At 35.3% G+C, this 22850-nt stretch overlaps 1 protein-coding gene across 1 annotated transcript in view; it reads left to right on the forward strand.

The window, feature by feature from the left end:
- Positions 1 to 22850, forward strand: part of CEP350 (centrosomal protein 350) — a 179924-nt gene that overhangs the window by 30835 nt on the left and 126239 nt on the right. The window contains exons 3-8 of the mRNA XM_036756981.1: positions 890 to 936; positions 2454 to 2568; positions 3487 to 3649; positions 8087 to 8706; positions 11503 to 11616; positions 15950 to 16063. Coding sequence (XP_036612876.1) covers positions 890 to 936; positions 2454 to 2568; positions 3487 to 3649; positions 8087 to 8706; positions 11503 to 11616; positions 15950 to 16063 — 1173 coding nt within the window. The remainder of the gene's footprint in view (positions 1 to 889; positions 937 to 2453; positions 2569 to 3486; positions 3650 to 8086; positions 8707 to 11502; positions 11617 to 15949; positions 16064 to 22850) is intronic.

Genomic DNA, 22850 nt, shown 5'->3' on the forward strand with positions numbered 1-22850 from the left:
GTTGTAATTATTTCATGGAGGCATTTTTCTAAATCCTTGTCATAGGCATCTCAGTGGCTCATGAAATGGTCTTTCTTCTTGCCTCTGGACACGTGATAAAATCAACTCTGCTAATTGCTTTCCTTTTGCAAACAGAACCTGTGAGGCATTCTTCTATTTGGCTGCAACTTTCTTTTGTCTTGTTATTTCTATCATGAATGTCAGGACTAATTGATTCACTTCCTCCACTCATTGGACAAGAATCTCATATTTAGAGTACCCAAAGCCAAGTTAATACAACCATAGATTTAGAACTAAAAGGGACCTTCCATTGTACCACCTAGGCTGACTTCTAATTTTAACAAATGAGGAAAATTAAAGCTCATTGAATTGCCACACATGTAGAAAGCAGCAGATCTGGGATATTAATCTGCACCCTCTGATTCCAAATCTAGCACTCTTTATACTGTACCTCACTACGTCCCACATTTGTAGTTTGTTTAAAAGACTCCATGGCTCTTAGTACCCTTTGCTGCCTCTTCTTCCATTCTACCACCATCACTTCTGAAACTCAAAGGGGTTCATATGACCAAGGACCATTTTATAATTTTCTTTGTTTCATGGATTGCTGTTGCTAAGATTTTGTCACCTGCTGTTCAGGCTTTTAGTATCAAACCTTTCCCCACTTAGTGAGACTGGTCCTCAGAAAGCAGACACAATCTTTTGCTGCAACCATAATCAGAAATTTTACAACATGGTAGATTTTGTTAGAGCTTGTGCACTTTTGGCACAACCTTAAAGAGCCTAGGTTCACCTCAGTGTCACAGTGAGGTATCACAACAGAATTTTGTGGAAGAATTGTTTAAAATGCTAAAAAAAAATTTATATGTACTTACATGTTTTTACTCAGCAGATGTAATGACATCATGGGATGCACTTTCTCAGACAAAGGCTGCTGTAAGTATTAATATTTTTCAGTTTTCTCCTTTCTTGATTTAAAATGATTATAATGTAATTGATTTATATTTTTCTTTCTTGTACTATAAAATAAACAGAGGTACTTTTTCCCTCATGAATAAGGGAGTCACAGTATTACATAGGAGATGTCATTACAGTAATAATTTTAATTATAAATGTTGTTTGTTGAGGCCTACAGGGACTATCCTTTAACACTTGCATAAGAGTGCTTAAATTTGTTGTGTTTTTTATATTTTCACATTTGAATTTTTTAAAAGTATAGAATATTTAAGGATACAGGGGACAGATATACAGTGTTAAGGGAATAAAATAGATGATAAGTTGAAGGGGACATGAAGGAATAACATTTTCTTCAGCAGCCTTTAAACTGCTGTCAGTAGTTAACTTTTTTTCACAATAGAAAACTCCCTTTTTCTTATTCCACAGAAGAATGAGTAACTGAATCCTCCTCAGTCTCTTGTTGAGTTTAGCAGCCCACGTTTGGCAAATTCATAGCCTTCATTTGAATGGAAATTCTTTTCTCCTACCTGTATAGCTTTATAGGGAAATTTGTACTTCTAATCTGCTATAATCATCTCCTCATTTTTATATAGCAGTCTTGTTTCAGCTAGTGCCTTATTTGATGCCAAATTACCACATCTAATTACTATCTGAATATTTTTCTGTTCAGACCTTACTTTGTTTTAATTCAGGCAGTGAAAATAGGCTTGGAAAAGATATACACTAAACTCCTGTGGTAACGGCTATGTTCTTTGGTTAAACAGGATCAAATCAAATCTCTTGTGAATATAGTTTAGCTCTCTTATTATAGCTTTTTAAGTCTATAATGTTTAATTTTCTTTGCCTCCAACACTAGGATTATATTAAAGATGATACTATAATCTGATTTATACTGTTAACTCTTTTAAAAACTCCTGGAAGTGTTGGTGATAGAGAAAAGGTTGATTCACACTTTGATATATCTGTGAAACCTAAATTTCATTTCATAAACGATGTCTTAGTTGTCAGCCATGAAGATATAATACATGAGCATATCCACAGAAGGAAACCATGGTTGTCTAGTCAGAAATTCTTGTTTTGCTGAATCATTTTTTCCTTATGACTGCCATGTGGAATGCATCACATAGAATATCATCATAATGTGTGCCATACCATTTCATAGTTTCCTGTTAAAAAAAAATCAACAAACCCAAATCAAAACCTAAATCAAAAAGCAGAGTCTTTGGCACATTAAATGTTATTCGTTCCCCCCTGCCCAAACCCAAATTTGGATGCTCTGTAACTTGATTCTCTTACATCTGAAATAAAATATAATTTAAAAATTAATGTTGTAACAGTTTTCCTGTGTGCTTTCTACTCTATGGAAGGCTGTGATTAAGTGCTCTACAAACCTTGAAGCTATTCATACTTATTTTTCTTCCATCTAGTTTAAATGTGCAAATCTATACTATTTTAGAAATTAATATATGTATTTTGATTTTTATCTGAAACTTTAGTTGAGACACATTGAGAACAAATTAGAAGTAACCCCCACCAGCACAGCTGTGTTTGATTCTATCATGGATACCAAGAAGTCTTCTGTTAATGCTACCAGGAAAATAAGTAGGAAAGGTATGTATGAAAAATCTAGTTCTACAGATGATGTGGGTAATTAGTGTAAGCTTTTCAAGTTGGTATTCTTTCTGTTTTCTTCTCATAGACTTGTATGTTTATTTGCTTTGAGTATTCAATATTGAACTTTCAAAAATTCTCTATGGTCAACTAAATAATTGTAAAGTAACCTTTGGGTACAATTTTTTTTTTTATTTAGTGGAGGATGGCAGTTTTGATAGTTTTGATTGGGACTTTTGTGCCATCAAATTTGATTTCCTTTTTCAGCATGAAACCTTTGCTTATAATTTATTAGGGTTTCACTTTTAGCCATTACCTTTTTTGTAGCGTATTTTGAAATACACAGGTATTTTGCCATCAGGTGTAAATTAAATGGAAGTTTGTTATAGTTTTGTATGGGAAATGAAAACTGTAAAAAAATCTTAACAGGTTCTATGTTAGTTTGATAAGATAGCAGTTTTCTACTGGTTCTTTTTGACGGTGTTATTTTAAAGTATTTTGTTCTATACTTTATTGATCTGTAACCTAGACTCTTTACTATAGTGCATTCTACCCAGTCTCATATGTTTGCAGACTGTGAAGAATAATCGGCTAGATAGATTTCTCTCAGATTTCTGACAGATTCTGATTGCTAAATGAATGAGAAATCTGGACAATCGGTGGTAAAAAGGGAATAGTACACAAAGACTTTTATTTAATATCTGGTTTCCCAGAAGTCCTTTTGTAGATTAGAATTAATAATTAGTGCAATAATTTGTTCTGAATGTTTTTCATTTACTTAGAACTTCTAACATCCTGCTAGATATTAACTCTAGTGACCTAGAGCTACTAAAGATATTAATTTCTTGAATACTAACCAATACAGGGTTATTTATATTATATAAAACATATAACATCAAGGATTTTCTTTTTCTTCAGATGGTAGATATCTAGAGGATTGTTTGGGTATTGCTCCATCCAATAAGACATCTAAATCACGAAAAGAAAAATCCTCTAGAAGTCCTCTTCGAGCCACCACCTTAGAGAGCAACGTGAAAAAGAATAACCACGTGGAATTCCGTGAACCCTTAGCTTCATTTAGGTTAGTGTTAAACTAAATTAAATTTGTTAATAAGTTTAGTTTTTAATATTAGACTATATGGTAAAGCTATAATTTATTTAGCATTTTTATAGCATTTTAGTCTTTAAATTACTCTTTTGATTCTTTACAAAGAAATAGACCAAAAAGCTCCAGCTTATTAAATGCTGCCCTTTTCAGGTGTGTCCTTTGTGTGTGTGTTGGGGGAGAGGAGGGAAGTATTAATGGGATTTCTCGCACCTCTGAATTTGATTTCCTTTTCCAGCATGAAGCCTTTGTTTATAATTTGTTAGGATTTCACTTTTAACTATTCCCTTTTGTGGTAGATTTGGAGATACACAATTATTTTGCCATTGAGTAAATTAGATGGAAGTATCTTACAATAGATTTTCATAGGAAATGAAAACTGTAAAAAATCTAACAGGTTCTATGTTAGTTTGATAAGATATGATTTTTCCATTGGTTCTTCTTAACAGTGTTGTTTTTTTTTTTAAGGGGTGGTATAGAGGAAAGAAGTAGTATAGAGAAAAGGGAAAGGCATACACAATTGTATAGTGTCTACTATGTGCCAGGCATGGTGCTAAGTTCTTGTTACAAATATTATCTCATTCGATCCTCACAACAACCCTTTGGAGTAGGTACTGTTGTTCTCCCCATTTTACAGTGGAGGAAACTGAAACATACAGTGCTTAAGTGACTTGCTTAGAGTCACACAACTATTGAATATCTGGGGCTGATTTGAACTCAGTCGTCTTGACTCCAGGCCCAGCACTCTATCCACTATGCCCATCTAGATAGAGGAGATAGAGTAGTAGTATTAGTAGAACAGTATCTTTACGATAAAAATTAGTTTTATCCATTATCTGAAAATTTTAATGACCCCTTTAGATGGCATCTGAAATAAACTTTTCTTTTATGTAATGATCCGAGAATAAGACTTGAAATTTTCATAATAGTAGTCAGTTACACTTCCAGAGCAAGCTTGGTATAGTGGAAGGAAAGTTAAGTTCAAATCCTGTTTCTTCACCTGGATTCTTACCTCCTGTGAGACCTTCAGCAAGTCACCTAATATCTCTGGGCCTTTATTTGCTCATTTTTAAAATGAAAGAGTTAGGCTAGATTATCTCTAAGGTCTCTTTAAACTTTAAATATTAGGGCCTACCAAGTCACAGATCATGGAAGTGTATCTTGGAGATGGATAAGGTTCTGTTTGAAGACAAACTTAACTAAATTTCGAGAGCCCTATGTCAGGTTTGCTACTAGGTGATGACGTTATTTTAAGCTGCAGCAACTTATGAATGCTCTCTAATGTCATATCAAGTAGTTACAATCTGAGGTAGTGGACATTGTATCTCTGTGGGTGAAATAACGGATTTTTCCAGTATTGATTTATTATCACCTTAATAAAAGTACATTCCTCTTGTGAAAATACTGAATCTTTTTTTAATGCTTTTTCCTGTTTTGTCAGGTATTTTTCATAGCATCCAGGAGTTGATATCCAAGATTTGTAATATAAGGGATATAGAGTAGATAATAAGATATTATGTATAACTCATAATTGACAGTTTGGAGTATTCAGCCTACATAAAATTACAGAAGCATGTAACTTTCCACACTGGATAGTATGTCAGTAATGAGTAGAGAAGAATCCATGTGACTGTTAGATCTCTGGCCATATTTTTTGTTTCTCTTATGAGTATTAATTTTAATTTAGAACATTGGTCCTTTAGCCTTTGAAATCTTTTAATAGTGACTTAAAGATCAGGAATCTAGAGGTAGGAATAGCTGCATCAGTGAGCCCGATCCAGGTATGGGTTGGATTTGATCACCTTTGAGGTCCCTTCCCACTCCAAAATTGGAAGAAGCCTTGGCTTTGGGATCTGGGTTCAAATTCTAGTGCTGCCACTGTCACCTGTGTGATCTTGGGCAAATCATTTAACCTTTTTGTGGCACAGCTTCCCCATCTTTCAAATGAGAAGATTGAATTCAGTGACTTCTAAGTTTCCTTCCAGCTCTAAATCTGTGGTTCAGTTGAATAAGAATTCTCCTTTTTGATGCTGAACATTGGGTGACTTAAGAGAAGGTTTGTTTCAGTGTTAGAGACAGGGAAGCTGACAAAGGGAGATGGTTTTGGGAGATGGTAAATTCAGTTTGGACATATTTAGCTTAAAGTTACAACAAGACATCCAAGTAGAAATATCAGTATGCATTCGAAGAAAATAGAGTGGAGACCATTTATCAGGAACCCTCGTATGAAGAATGTTAGTGGATGCTGTAACAATGAGTAGGCTGTTGTGAAGAAAAAGAAATATTTGAGAGAGAGAAAAATCAAAAGGCTAAGAAACGAGCCTTGGGAAATACACACAGGGAGGAAAAGAGAAAGGGAGTTGTCAGATGAGATAGAGAAGTGATTGGGGGAGTTCCTAAGCACGTAACTGATAAATTATTTTCCCAGAGATATACCTTCAGTGGTCAAACCAGAGATAGAGACAAGGACTCTGATTCAATCTAATGTCCACCATCTTCTATCATACCAGCTAATGTTTAGAATTTGGCAACTTTAATAAAAGAGAAGCAGTGCAGCGCAGTGAATGGAGTACTGACTGGCTTTAGAGTTGGTAATATTTGCCTCTGACGTGCTAGTTATGTGATCATGGGCAAGCCACTTCTTACTATCCTCAGACAGCTCTGTAAGGCTATATGTTTCAGAGTAGTTGCTCAGCTGCTTTAGTAGAGTGAGTTTTTCCATACTGGTTTCTCCAGAAGACATCAAAGGTACAGAATTAAAAAAAGAACCATAAGATAGCTATATGAGAACGTATCATTTTACCAATTGTCAAAAGCTAGCTATTTTTGCCTTTTATTTTGAAGCATTATTAACCTCCACCTATTACTTTATATCCCTTTTCTTCTTCATGATGTCATTTAGCTAAAAATTATTATTGATTTTATTTTTACTATAGTACTTTCTCTATATTCCAGTTGATTATATATTCCTAAAGTTAGTTTCAAATTGGGAATAATGAAGCTATTCAAAATATGATACCTTTTTAGAAATCTGTTTAAGTAGTATTAAAATATTACCTGACAGTATCATGTTTCACACAAATTTTCTAAATGATTGAAACTTAGCCTTTTAAGCCTGCCTGCCTGCCTTCTTTCCTTTCTTCCTATCCCTCCTTCCCCTCTTTTTTTTCTTTTTTTGAGAATTGGTCTTCCTGTCTTGTCCAGGCTGTAAGTACAGAAACCACGCATAGGCTCAGTCCCACTGCTGATCCGTGTAGGAGCTAAATTCTTGCTCTGCTTTGGAACCAGGCCATTATCCCCTCCCTAGGCAACTGCGGGGTACAACATACTGTTGCTGGACTTAGTATAGATGCTTGATCAGCTCAGCCCACTGCAGCTCAGAATTCCTGAGCTTAAGAAATCTACTAGCCTTGCTTTACCTAGTAGCAAGGATTACAGGGGTGTGCCACCATGTGTGGCTATTTCAGTTATTTTAATGGGAAATTTTCAAAAATATTTTGTGCCATTTTGCCTTAAACATAATTAAAATTTTTCTTGATTGACTCAATGTCTTCATTTGGATAACTGTCATATTTTGATTATTATATATTGATAACCTTAGCATTTAGTGAGGTGTGGAGATCTTTGCCTCTGAACTAAAACGCCCAGAATGTTTTGGGTTTGTTTGTTTGTTTGTTTTGAGGGAGGGGCTTCTTATGCCTGCTTTTTGTAGTTTTTCTGTCTCTTCTCTTGAACTCAGCTGTCACTTCTAGAAAGAAGACTCTTCTAATCTTTTACCACTATTCTGTTGTTGCCTAGAAGATCAGATAGCCAAGTTTATTGAATGTGTGCATAAATAAGAGTAAATAGACTATAAGTGAGGAGACCTCGAAGTGTTCTTCTTTTAATAAAATAAGTTCATGGACTTGGTAAGATATATTTTGGTTATTCAGAGGTGGGGTGTTTTGGTTTTTTTTTTTTGTTGTTCATAGTTTTTCCTTTATTTTGGAATCGTGAGGCGTAATTTATCTAATACATTTACCAGAGGAGTCACATTATATTTCTTCTGTTTATAATTTTTTCAGATATTTGTTACTTAAAGTGAATTTATTTGGGTAGCTAATATTTTATAATGTAATTAGGTTATAGATTTTATGTATTTGGGGCTAGAAGTCAAGTTCTAATTCTGCATTTTGGGACCCTTAAGGAAATCTTTCAACTTAGCTTTAGTATGTTTTGTCCTTTTAAAATTATAAGTAATTGTCTCCCAGCTTTATGTTTTTTAAGTCAGTATTTCTAAAGGTGTGTTTTTAGCCTTTAAGTTCTTTATTGTCATATAGGTAACGTAGAATTCTGAACTCAATTTTATTTATCAGATGATTATATGTTAGCTTTACTCTCAAATTGACCTTTTTCCTTTTAATTACATCAAAGAGGGGAGACCTTTGTTGCTCCATCCAGTCTAAGTTCTAGCCAGCCGGATGTCAAACATTTGTATGGTCTGGACACCACTAAAACAGAAGAGACAACTGTTGGAGGAAGTCGGATGATATATAATCGGGATGACCGGGATATACATTGCCAAGATTTTGACAGCTCTCAGTCATCTGCTGTAAATGAAACTGTTGTTAGATACTTAAATGACCGACCAGCAATCGATGCCTTGCAGAATTCAGAAGCCTTGTTCAGATCGATAGTTCCTGTAAGAACTGATGAAGAAAAAGCTAGCGGGTCAAAGGTAAATGAGAAGTCTTCAGTGAGTAACATAGACCGTGATGTTGATGTGAAAGTGTCAAGGCCGAGTGAATCTTCTCCATCATCTACTAGTACTACTAGTGCCAGGTTAGATATCTTAAAGCGGCGGCAGCATGATTCCAAACTAGAAAAACTCAAGGAACGGATTAGGAAACAATGGGAGAACTCAGAAGATGTGAGTGGCAGGGGCCAGCATCTAGGTCATATTGACCAGCCGGTGATGATAACCAACGTCGACAGTGGAGTGACAGCAAAAGTTCGGAAAGTGGCAACAGCACCACCTGCTCCAGCGTATAAAGGTTTGTATACCTCCCAATATGTACTTTAATAGAGATGAGCACTTTCTTTTGGATAACATATTAAAATAATTTATTTTTCGTTGGTTTAACTTACTGAGGTAAGTTAAATCTACTGATAGTAGATTGACACAGTTGATGGAGAAATGATAATATTTACTAATGTGTAAAGTTGACTTGATTGAAATTGTTTTACTCTGAGCAGCATTTTTATTGGGATCACATTTAACAGTTAGTTATAATAAGAGTAATATTTCTTTCTGTACCTTGAAAATAGTACCTTATTGATTTTTTTTACTTATTAGCTGTTTTAGTTATGTTATCTGAGACTTTTTCCTCAAGTATTTTCACTATATTAAATACAATTATACATTTATCCATCAGTAGATATTCGTTCAGTACCTATTATTTGCTTTTGTATGGAATAAACACTTGGTTAAAGATAGGATTGCCACTTTGTTGAACTTGTAATAGCATTAATACATGCGTGTGTGCATGTGTGCATGTGTGTGTGTGTGCATGTGTGTGTGTGTGTGGGTATGTGTTCTAGACCTTTGATTTCATTGGTGTAATGAACTCTGATTATGAAACTTTACCAATGCAGATCAGCAACTGTTCCATAACTAATATTCTTAAAGGGTTGCCTGAGAGCGCTGAGAGGTTGATTTTCCCATGATCTCGCAGCCAGTATAGCAGGACTTGAACCCAGATCTTCTTTTCTCCAATCTAGATCTCTATCAGCTATACCACATTTCCCCCTCTGGCAAATATATTACTCCTAAAACATATTATTCCTAAATATGTTTCTTTGACTTTGCATAGTTGAACCTTTTTTTCTTTCAAAGGCCATTGATACACAGAAAAAAATTGAGAACCATGTAAGTGGGGGAAAAAAAGCTTAATTTAGTGTTGTTTTCTTTAGAGGAAAATAGGATATTTCACTAAACCACTTTAAAAATTGAGAAGAAATATATATAAGAGAAAGAGTTAAGAGGGAAGGAAAAAGAAAGGAGAAATAAGAAACAAAAGTGGGAATGTAGACAGACTAGGATATAGGCATGGAGGAATGGATTTAGATATAGACAGAGAAAAGAGACATACTTTCTTCTGCTTTTGACCAAATCATAATTGCTTAAGATTTAAAAACTGTGTTGACTTTTTAAACTGTAGTAACAGAGAGATATCACTTCTTGGTACTTGTCTGTGAACTGCATGAAATTAACCAAAGGCCAGATGGAAATTACTTCCCTCTTCCACCACCCCCAAATTCTAGCTTACGTCATACCTTTGCAAAATCCACAATTGTTCATTGCTGTTTTATACTGTTCACAGCAATGAATTTCTCATCCGTCTTATCAGATGTCAGGTTTAATTATTTAACTCAAAATTTGTCCATATTTTAGTTTGAGTCGTTTCATTAATTAGTGATTAATTCAATATAAAATTGATGAAATATCCAGGATCTCTGAATTTTATTGCATATTCCCTCATGTCCTAAACAAAGGAAATGTTCTGTTCGGTATAGAGTCTTTCAGTAATGAATATTGGCCAAAAGCACACTAATTCATAAACTCATAAAAGTGAAATCTCTGAAATTCTGATCCATTCTAAAATAAGACATCTTTGTATTGCCATGATGAATGAATATCAGTAGTAGTATTCTCTTAAGGGCTAGTAATTGAGTTACAATGCATTTTTTTTTTGATGATTAGTGATGTATTTAGAATAGATTGAAGAAATAGGTTTTTAAAAGGCTTTTTCTTATACTTTTTGACACAGTGCTTAAATCTTACAATGACAAAATAGAAAGATGGTGACCATGATCAACTTTATCTTTGAGGTTGGAGGCACACAGTATTTTGAGAATTTGCAGAGAAGGAAGAATAAGATCTTTTTCCTCTTCTGCCAGAACATTTTCTTTCTCCTGTACCTATTGAACTTTTTCCTCATTTTTATCTTTTGTTTAGTGGATTTGACAATAGTTTTACAGGTTTTTCAATGGCAACTCAGTTTATTCTGTAACTTCTAACATTATGATTTATATGTTCACATACGTGTGGATCTATATTTTACATTGTTGTAAATTTGTATATATTTGTATATGTATTTCTGGTTTTGCTTTTACTTTTTATTACTTTGCTTAGATCTTTTCATATTTTTATATATCTTCATATTTGTTGTACTTTATGGAGATAAAAGCCTTTTCTCAATTCTATATACTTAGCTTATTTGTACTTTTTTTGCTATTACACTATTATGTATCTATAAAATCTTTGTATAAGAATACTTTTTCTTTTAAATTACCTTCTTTGGATATATTTTCTAATCATAGGAATCATAGAGAACCCCTCCATAGCTGAAACTGTTCTCTCCATCCTCTATTTTCCTAGAACTTTTTGTTTGCACTTCTTCTTTGAAATGTTTGAATGACACCTCACCATGTATTTAAATTATCAGTGTACTTGCTTTATCCCTCTAGAAGAATGTAAGTTCTTTATTAGGGCAGTGACTGTCACTTTTTTATCTACATATTCACAAGACTGTATACATAGTTGGCATTTAATAAATGTTTACTGAAATAGATTGAATTTAATATATTTAGTTGTTAAATTTTGTTTTTATTATGCAGTTTAAAGATAATCTTAGGTGGCTTTCTCTTGCTGTATCTTATTTTTATGACATGGTGTGTTAAAATACATTGTATAGTGTGTGATTCATTTTTTTCCTAGGAAAAACCTCAGCCTTCTGAGTAACTCTGACAGATCTTAAGCGTGTTCTATCCTTGTTGGTTTATCATAGGCTTCAACCCTGCAGAGACTAAAATTCGAACCCCTGATGGAAAGGTGTGGCCTGAAGCAGTGTTTCATAATATGAGTAGAGATTTATATCGAGATTTTGGATTACACTTTGGAGGTAAGAAGCAGATTCTTTAAAAATATGATTTGAAGATTTTGTATGCATGATTGGATCCATATGACCCTTTCCTGCATTTCCTCCTACTGTTTTTGCCGTAATCAGATAAAAAATGGAAGCAAAACCAAAAGGGAATCTACCATGGTAGAAATTTTTTTTCTGTCACTTTGTACCACTTCCCATTTCTAACTCAATCTTGGACCTAAAACAGAATGTGATTTTCAACTACAAAGCACTCTCTGTCACTTATAGTAGTTGATTTCAAGGTTTATAGCTCATGTAAATTACAAAGAATGAGTAAAATTAAGAATTACTTAAGGATTGGCAGGCATGAACATGTAGTCTGCATCACTGAAGGGAGTACCTAAATTGAGGAGGCTATAGATCTATTCAGGTATTTTTAGGTTTCTAAAGCACTTTATGAATGTTATCTCATGTGAAATCTCTCTTAAACCCTGTGTGATAGGTAGGTACTATCAGTTTTCTCCCTATTTTACAGATTAAGAAATTGAAGTTCAGAAGTTAAGTGTTTGTCTCTAGTCACATAGCTAGTAAATATTGGAGGGTGGAATTTGGCCCAGATCTTCCTTTTTCTAAGTCCAGTATTCTGTCCACTCCATAAGTACCTTCTTTTTAGTCTATGTTACAGAGATAAAACTGGCAAGGCAGAAACCAAGCTATTTTAAAGTGCTGAGTTGTACTAGTCTTCTGAAAAAGATGAGTGAAGTGCATTTTTTTCCAAATTTTTTATATCCTTAAGTTTCTCAATAATCTGTCCTACTACTGGTGAAAAAATGCTCTGTTGAGACTGAGAAGTGGAAAGTAGATACCTTATAGGGGAGAATTGTACTAGAGAAAGGGCATAGGAAAATAGTGATAGGAAACAGAGGGCCTTAAAGTCTATTGGGCGCAATTGTAGTATAAGAAATTGGAAGGTCTCAAAGACTTTTGACAAGAAGAGTAATATAATGTTAATGTATCTTGAGAAAGATAACTCTTAGAGCTATGTGAAAGATAATTAGAATTAAGGAAAGGAAAGTTGAGGCAACAAGCTTTTATTAAGCATTACCATGTATGAGGCATTCTGCTATAGGCTGAGGATACAAATATAAGCAAAAAGAAAGACAGTTTCTGCCCTCGAGGAGTTCATATTTTAATGGAGTAAGACAACACATAAAAAAGAGAGCTGGAAAGGGGGAGAAGAGAGAAGGTATCCTGTGGTATTATGGTGACAGAGGTCAGAGAGTCAGAGGCATAGACAGGTGGGGAATGAAACATGGGCAGCCTGAGCTCCTCCCTAAAGTGGAGGCTCCAGAAGGAATTTACCAATAGGAGAAGGGAACCAGCATGGTATAGAGGGATATTCCAAAGTGAGAAGGCAGCAGAGTTATAGTGGCAAAGAAGAAAAGTCCTTGCCACCAGGGACACCCTTCTCCCTTTTCTCCCATTCCTTTCCAACTCTCCCACCCTAGTCAGTGTGGATCGAAGTCTTTCCTTCTCCCTCCCTTCCTCCCTCCCTCCTTCTCCCCTCAGTCTCTTCCCTGACCCAGAGGTGTCCCAAAATCCATCTGGGCTTCTTGATAGCTCACATGCCTTCGAGGAAATGGGAATTAGCAAATCTTTTCTTTCTAGTGAGTTGACGAGCCACCAGGTCTTATCCTGTGGCCTAACACTATATCCTATTACTATCAACTGGACCTACTGATGTAGTCTAAAGATTTTTCTACCTTGCCATCTGCCCTAGTTGATGCACCCTTAAGATTTCTGGGCCTTTCCATCTGCCCATCAGCTGAATTTGTTTTTGTATCATTTCCTCCACTTTTACTGTGAGCTCCTTGAGAGCAAGGTCAATCTTGTCTTCTTTTTTGTAATTATATCTCACTGTTTAGTGTAGTGCTTGCATATAGTAATAAGCACATAATAAATGTTTTTTCATTCATTTATAAGATAAGAATAGCCGAATCATCATAAGAGGACTGATAGTTACAAGGAAAGTAGAGGCCATTGATATCCTCATTAAGATATTGTTTAATTTCTTATTTTTTTAAATAATTAATTATCAGAAACATTTTAGTCTTATCTTTTTTTTGAAACCTGAAAAGTCAAGATAGCTTAATATTTAAGATCAGGTAACTTAAGCTTGAGGATGATGACAGTTAACATTAGCTTTTTATTTTATCTCAGTTTTTAAAAGTTAACAGTTATTTCCACTTTTCTTTTTGACTGTACCAAAGTATAATAAAAGTGCTTTTTTTAAAGTTGTCAATAAAGTTTTCTTTCATGGATTCATCATATATTATAAATCCATAATGGTTATAGAATTTATAAGAGATTTTGGGGGATTTTTAGGCTAATACTGCATGCTTTTTTTTTTTTTGAATTAACTATATGAGGGCTCTGCACAAAACATAATTTTTTTCCTTTTGTCAGACTAAAGGCACTCTTGGTGGACCCTCATTGAGTCTTTTGTAGGATTAAATTTGAGGTTATGAGCCTTAGTTGTATTGGGAGAATTCAGCTAGATATAAGAAAAAAATTGTTTATAAAGATGATTAAAAATTAGAATAAATGGTAGAAGGATTTGTGAAGGCCCTATTCCTGAAGTTCTCTTTAGATAGGTTAAATATTATCCTGACTTGGATGATTTATATGTACAGATACCTGGAAGCAGTAGGAAATACTAGGTGACCTCCTAAGGTTGTTTTCCATTGAATAATACTAAAATGTTTACCAAATTTTAAAAAACTGATGGTTTGGAGAATTGCTTTTCTAACATCCTGTCCATCATTTTTAATTGGAGGAATATCACAGTATCAGAGAGTAAAATAATTCTGTTGGTTCGCATGTTTCTGTATCAGCCTTTTTGTATTGTAGACTACATTAGAGATCATATCAGAGAAGGCCAAGGAATACATGAGTTTGCAGACCAGCACTAGAAAACACTAAAGCAGGGGTGGGGAACTTGTGGCCATGAGGCCACATGTGGCCTTCTAAGTCGTTGAGTGTGGCCTTCTGCCTGAGTCCAAGTTTTATAGAACAGATCCTTTTATTAAGGGGATTTGTTCTGTGAAGTTGGAATTCAGTCAGAGGGTCGTATTTGAGGACCTAGAGAGCTACATGTCGCCTCAAGGCCATAGATTTTCCACCCTTGGACTAAAGGATAAAAATGAATTGTCCTTAACTCCTTTCTCACACCTTAAAAAAAAACCCAGAACATTAAGTTTAACTTTGCTTTATTGTTTCCTTTGTTGTTTTGAAACCAAACACCTTAAATATGTTGTCATTGAAATTGATAGACATTAAAAAAGTATGAGTTTAAAGAAATGTGTTATATTTGGGTCAAGCTTCTAGGCTTTTCTCTGTTTATAGACCATCTTAGGAAGAAAAGTTATGTAGTAGAAAGAACATTAGACTAAGAGTAAGGAAATGTAGGATTAAGTTGGAAATCTGCCACTATTTAGCCACATGATGTTGGGCCCTCTTAGGACTTCTTTCTTTGTGTAAAATAAGCAGCTTAGACTAGCTGATTTCTAAAGTCACTTTCAGCTCTAGCAACCCATGAGTCTTTTTTTTTTTTTTTAACCTTTAAAATGCATAGGAAGTTTGACATAATTTAGCTCTTCTGATCCACTTTAAAATTGTATTTTTGTCCAAAGTCTAATCAAATTCCTGATTCTTAACAAATTGTTGAAAGTTTTGTCTATATTACAGAAGTACCCATTATTTGAATCTCAATTTTAGAGGCCAAATGTTTAGTATTTGTATGTGTGTAGTTAAGTGCATTCACTGGATTGGAGTTTTTAAAAATAATTCGGCTGTAAATTTATAGGTAAAATGACAAGATATAGTTCATAAGAAGAACAAGAATTGTTTCTCTGAAAATTACCTCATGAAATTTTATTTCACAACTTCAATAATAGTTCAGCTAGAGAATACTTTTTTCTAAATTAAGATTCCATCAAGGCATAAAAATGTTGTAATTATAGCTGACAAAACTTATTGCAGCTTTGTGAAACTTATAAAAATTAGGTGACATTCCCATTGCCCTAACTGGGAAAATGAAATAACAAATTTAAATCCAATTCAGGTAATCCATTCTGTAGTACCTAGAACGTTGACTTCCATAAAAAGCTATTGGAGCTGAGAATTGATGGTGTGTCTTTTAAAAATTATATTTATAAAATTTAAAGCAGTAAGTAGCCACAGATTAATATTGGCCTTTTACTTCCTATGCTTTGCATTCACGTTTTAGTTTTTTAGTTGTTTTTTTAAATTCTCATTGGGATGATAACAGTCATTGTCTTGCGTATGGTATGTTATTTTTGCCTTTCAGAAGATGTCTCAGTAAAAGAGAAGCCTACTGAAAAAAGTAAGGAGAAGAAAACAGTCAGACCAGTTAGAAAAGTACAAAAGGTAACACAGTCATCAAGTCCAGATTGCAAGTCAGGTTAGTATATGTTCTCTCATCAGATCTATACTAAGACCACATCTGTTGAGATAGGTTAGCATGGGGATTAATGAATGAAACAAAGTGTCATGAGTTTTGATCAGTGCTGTTCTAGGTAAAAGCAAGGTAAATTACATTCCTGACTTGGATAGTAATAACTTCTTGTCATGGGCTTTGTATGTTTGGAGCAGTGTGATTGGTTTTAATAAGGTCTGAAAATGAAAACATATAGTAAACTTTAAAAAGCTGTGAAAAAAATGAAAATGATAATTTTTTTATATTTGAACTCATGTTAACAGATATCAGTTCACTACGTTATTCTCTTTAATTTGTAGCATTTACCACTTGTGCATAATTTTGTTCATTGATTATCTTTTTGGGGATTTAGAGGAAAATATGGACAAGGATAAACGCTTTATGATTTGGAATGTGTTAGGGAAATCCCATAGATAGCACATGCTTAAATAGGCTAGCAGAATGTTTTCCTGCCATGGGGACATTTTCCATGTTAATGAAATCTTTTAAGCGCACATTTGTAGGCCTCTGCCAAAATTGGACAAGATACTAGCTCCTGCATGTTGCTGTCTAGGGCTATAAAGCAAAGGTGTCAAATAATACCATATTTACCCCATAGTTCTCACAGGCTCTATTTCTTTGAAACTAAAATTCCCCTTGGAAGTGGTCAGGTATCAGAGTTAGTGTTGGGAATTTGAGTGTAGGTATTTGTATCCCATTGGAGTCCTTCTTTCCTTCCTTCCCCTTTTCTCTCCCTTTCTGCATTGGTGTCTGGGATACCTAGGATTTATGTCCTGCCCTTAACATTCATTAGTTGCCTAGGAGTCTGGAGTTTTATTGATATAGAGAGAGTACAAGACATCCTTAAGTGTCACATATAACTCCCAAGCTCTCATATGATCTCTTAGAGTTATTTGATTTATATAATATCCTAGAAATGCTTGAATTCTTTTTCTGAGATTCTTTGAAGAAATCATAATTAATTAGCTTTTAAAGCATTATATAGATGTTAGCTCTTAGCCAGGAAGAGTGAAGTGTAGTGGGAAAGAGTGCTGCATTTGGAGTCAAGAGGAATCTGGGTGTGAATTGTATCTTTGGGTAAGTCATTTAGTCTCTGTGAGAATTGCCCTCCTCTGTAAAATGGGTTTAAGTAAATCTGTTGTAACCAATTCACAAAGTTGAAGTCAGGCTTAAAAGAGAGGCTGTGCACACTGTTGCAGACTTTAATGCACTACACAGATGCAAGTTGTTGCTGCTTTCACTCCTCTCACTCCTCAACAAATCCTTTGCAATCTGACTTCCAACTTCAACTGAAACTATACTTTCCTGAACTTAACAGTGATATCTTCATTGCCAAATCTGATGATCTTTTCTCAATGCTAATACTTTTCTACCTGTCTCCTACATTTGACAATACTGACCACTGTATTGTCCTGGATACTTTCTTGACTTACCTCAGCCACTTTTGCTGACATTTTCACATTATATCCCTTATCTGTGAGTGGTCCTTAAGGTTCTATATTAGGTCTTTTTTTCCCTTTATATTCTCTGTCTTGGTAACCTCATCAGATCTCATGAGTTAAACTATCACCTCTATGCAGATGGCCCTCAGATGTATCTAACCAGCTGCAGTATCTCCCCTGATCTTTAATCCCCCATCATCATTTGCCTGTTGGACTTTTCGAACTGGATGTTCCAAAAACATCTCAAATTCAACATGTCTAAAATTTGACTCCTCTTTCCCCATAAAACTTATTTCTTTGTGACTTCCTGTCTGTTGAAGCTCAGGGCCAGGTAGGTAGTGTAGTGGGTAGAGCACTAGTTTACACTTGCTAGATGTGTGACCCTGGGCAAGTCACTTAACCCTGTTTGCCTCAGTTCCTCATTTGTAAAATGAGCTGGAGAAGAATATGGCAAACCATTCCAGTATCTTTGCCAAGAAAACCCCATCTGGGATCACAAAGAGTTAGACGTGATTGAAACGAACAAAAAACAACAAAAATTTGTTGAAGGTATCACCATTCTTCCAGTCTTCCAGTCTTGGCATCATCCTGGACTTCCCATTCCCCTTCATTCCATATAGCCAATCATTTGTCAGATCTTGCCATTTCTGCCTTTACAACATCTTTCACATCACCTTCTCTCTGCTCAGCTGTCACCTTGGTTGATGCTCTCATCACCTCTCACCTAGGTCATTCGAAAGCCTCCTAGTTGGTCTGCCTGCCTCAAGTCTTTTCCTTCTCTGGGCCATCTTCCACATTGCTGCCAAAGCAGTTTTCCTTAAATGCAAATCTAACTATGTCACTCCCTTACTCATCCAATTCTAGTGGCTCCTTATTGGCTCTAGGAGAAAATATAAATGCCTTTCTTTAACTTTGCAAGCCCTTCGCAACTTGGCCTCAACCTCTCTTTTCATTCTTATTGTTCCTTACTCCTCGTCTTGCACTCTGTGATCCAGCCAAACTTGCTTTCTCTCTGTTCCTTCCGTGTAATGCTTCATCTCCTATTTTCCATAACTTTGTATCTTCTGTGCCTGGAATGCACTCCTCCTTATCTTTGGCTAATAGAGTCCCTCTCTTTTTTAAAGATGCAGATTAGTAGTACCTTCTGCATGATGCCTTTCCAGAGCCTTCCACTTTCTACTTACCCTGCTATAATACCTTGCTTGTAGCTACTTTGTCTCTATTTTTACTTAATCGTTTAATATTTATGATATATATAGTTTTATACTGTAGTCTTCCCAGTTAGAATGTAAACTCATTGCAAGTAGGGCATGTTTTATTCTTTGTACTTGTATCTGTGGACTACCACAGTGCCAGGCACATGTAGTAGATGCCTAATAGAAATACTTGATTGATTAGATGATCTGTGAGGTTCTTTCCCACTTTAAAGTTGTAATTTTGTTTCCCCATTTTATTCTTTTCACCAGTTCTACTTGTTAACTTGTTCTACTTTCTTTTTTTATTTAAATTTTATTATGAACTTAATCACCAAAATCACAAACATTCTGGCATACAAAGAACAAAAAAGAGGATTGAGTATAAAATTGTAAACTTCTGTTACATAGCTTAGTTTTTTAAAATTAAGTTTATATTAAATTTAACATGGTAGTAACAAATGAAATTACAGCTCCAGGACCTATCCTTACCCCCTTGTAACAAAATTATCTTGTTTGTGTCCCATTCTGAACTTTTTTCTTCTATATATTTTTAGAATTGCTCATTTCTTTCTTAAATCTCTAACATTTTCCACTAATTCAGTGGATAGATTGCTGGGCCTGGAGTCAGGAAGACTTATCTTCCCGAGTTCAAATCTGGCCTCAGATATTTAGTAGCTGTGTGACCCTTGGCAAGTCACTTCACCCTGTTTGCCTCACTTTCCTCTTCTGTAAAATGAGCTAGAGAAGGAAATTGCAAACCATTCCAGTATCTTTGCCAAGAAAATTCCAAATGGGCTCACAAATACATGACTGAAAAAAAGACTGAACAACAATAACAACATCACGGGATAGTTGCAGATAGCATAGTAATTGGAAAAAGAATTTGTAAAAATGTAAAGAATCACATATGTTTTGAATACAAATTAATGTAATTCTTAAGTTTTAAGAATGGGCAAAGTTTAACATTTTTCCAGTGATATCAATAAAAAGTTGTCTGAAAGGCAGTCATTTTGGAAGAGGCACAAAAATGACTAGATTTAGGAAATACTTGCATAATTTTGCAACTGCTGTTAATTGTTCTAGGTGGTATAATTCATTTCAGTTCAACAAACATTTATTTATTTATTCATATTTTATGCTGAGTCCATCACTTCTCAGTCAGGAGAAGAATAACATTTCATCATGATACCTTTGGAAATGTGGAAGCCATTTTGTTTATCAGAGTTACTAAGTTTTTCAAAGTTATCATTTTTACAATATTTTTGTTACCGTGTAGAGTGTTGTTCTTATACTCAGTTCACTTTGCATCAATTTTTATAAATCTTTCCAGTTTTTCTGAAACCACCCCCCTCATAACTTCTTACAGAGCAATAGTATTCCATCATATTCATATGCTCAGCCATCATATTCAATTTCTCAGCCATTCTGCAATTAATGGGCATACTCTCAGTTTCCAATTTTTTGCTACCACTGAAAGAGTTGCTATAAATATTTTTATATATATGGGTCCCTTTCCTCTACTTTTGATGTCTTTCAGATAGAACTCTTCTAGTATGAAATGGTATGTGCAGTTCAATATTCTTGTGGTCATCGTTGCAAATTGTTTTCCAGAATGGTTGGAAGTTCAAAGCTCCACCATCTGTGTATTACTGTATCTGTTTTCCCATCCCCTCCCCCTTGCAAGTATCAGTTTTTTCTTGTCAGTCTTACCCAATCTGACAGTGTTATGGCATGCCCCAGAATTGTTTTAATTTGTGTTTTTCTAGCTGTCAGCCACAGAAATATTTTTCTTTTTTTGTCCTTTTTTAAAAATTTATTTATTTAATATTTTTAATTTTTAGCATTGATTTTCACAAGAGTTTGAATTACAAGTTTTCTCCCTGTTTCTACCCTCCCCCCCACTCCAAGATGGCATATATTCTGATTGCCCCGTTCACCAGTCAGCCCTCCCTTCTGTCACCCCACTCCCCCTCATCCCCTTTTGCCATACTTTCTTGTAGGGCAAGATAAATTTCTATGCCCCATTGCCTGTGTATCTTATTTCCTAATTGCATGCAAAAACTTTTTTTTTTTGAACATCTGTTTTTAAAACTTTGAGTTCCAAATTCTCTCCCCTCTTCCCTTCCCACCCACCTTCCCTAAGAAGGCAAGCAATTCAACATAGGCCACATGCATATCATTATGTAAAACCCTTCCACAATGCTCATGTTGTGAAAGACTAACTATGTTTTGCTCCTTCCTGTCCTATTTCCCTTTATTCAATTTTCTCCCTTGACCCTGTCCCTTTTCAAAAGTGTTTGTTTTTGATTACTTCCTCCCCCCATCTGCCTTCCCTTCTATCATCCCCCCTTTTTTATCTCCTTTCTCCTTCTTTCCTGTGGGGTAAGGTACCCAATTGAGTGTGTATGTTATTCCCTCCTCAGGTCAAATCTGATGAGAGGAAGATTCACTCATTCCCCCTCACCTGCCCCCTCTTCCCTTCCTAGAGAACTGCTTTTTCTTGCCACTTTTATGTGAGATAACTTACCCCATTCTGTCTCTTCCTTTTTCCCTCTCTCAATATATCCCTCTCTCATGCCTTAATTTGATATTTTTTTAGATATCATCCCTTCATATTCAACACACCCTGTGCCGTATGTATGTATGTATGTATGTATATTCCCTTCAGCCACCCTAATCCTGAGGTCTCATGAATTATACACATCATCTTTCCATGTAGGAATGTAAACAAAACAGTTCAACTTTACTAAGTCCGTTATGATTTCTCTTTCTTGTTTACCTTTTCATGCTTCTCTTGATTCTTGTGTTTGAAAGTCAAGTTTTCTATTCAGTTCTGGTCTTTTCACTGAGAAAGCTTGAAAGTCCTCTATCTTATTGAAAGTCCATATTTTGCCTTGGAGCATGATACTCAGTTTTGCTGGGTAGGTGATTCTTGGTTTTAATCCTAGCTCCATTGACCTCTGAAATATCATATTCCAAGCCCTTCGATCCCTTAATGCAGAAGCTGCTAGATATTGTGTTATTCTGATTGTGTTTACACAATATTCAAATTGTTTCTTTCTGGCTGCTTGCAGTATTTTCTCCTTGACCTGGGAGCTCTGGAATTTGGCGACAATGTTCCTAGGAGTTTTCTTTTTGGGATCTATTTGAGGAGGCGATCTGTAGATTCTTTCAATTTCTATTTTACCCTCTGGTTCTAGAATATCAGGGCAATTCTCCTTGATAATTTCTTGAAAGATGATATCTAGGCTCTTTTTTTTGATCATGGCTTTCAGGTAGTCCAATAATTTTTAAATTATCTCTCCTGGATCTATTTTCTAGGTCAGTGGTTTTTCCAATGAGATATTTGACATTGCCTTCCATTTTTTCGTTCCTTTGTTTCTGTTTTATAATATCTTGATTTCTCATCAAGTCACTAGCTTCCACTTGCTCCAGTCTCATTTTTAAGGTAGTATTTTCTTCAGTGGTCTTTTGGACCTCCTTTTCCATTTGGCTAATTCTGCCTTTTAAGGCATTCTTCTCCTCATTGGCTTTTTGGAGCTCTTTTGCCATTTGAGTTAGTCTATTTTTTAAGGTGTTGTTTTCTTCAGTATTTTTTTGGGTCTCCTTTAGCAAGTCATTGACTTGTTTTTCATGGTTTTCCCGCATCACTCTCATTTCTCTTCCCAGTTTTTCCTCTACTTCTCTAACTTGCTTTTCCAAATCCTTTTTGAGCTCTTCCATGGCCTTATGAGACCAGCTCATGTTTTTCTTGGAGGCTTTTGATGTAGGCTCTTTGATTTTGTTGACTTCTTCAGGCTGTATGTTTTGGTCTTCTTTGTCACCAAAGAAAGATTCCAAAGTCTTTGTCTGAATGTGAGTCTGTTTTTGCTGCCTGGCCATGTTCCCAGCCAACTACTTGACCCTTGAGTTTTTCATTGGGGTATGACTGCTTGTAGAGTAGAGAGTACTTTGTCCCAAGCTTGAGGGGCTGCGCTGTTGTTTTCAGAGCTATTTCTACACAGCATGCTCTGCCACACCAGTGCTCCTCCTCCCCCAAGAACTGCCAATCCGGACCAGACTCAGATCTGAGCTGGCTCTGCACTCCTGCTCTGATCTGCCACTTAATTCCTC

The sequence above is a fragment of the Trichosurus vulpecula genome, chromosome 4, assembly GCF_011100635.1.
Source record: "Trichosurus vulpecula isolate mTriVul1 chromosome 4, mTriVul1.pri, whole genome shotgun sequence".
Classification (NCBI taxonomy): Eukaryota; Metazoa; Chordata; class Mammalia; order Diprotodontia; family Phalangeridae; genus Trichosurus; species Trichosurus vulpecula.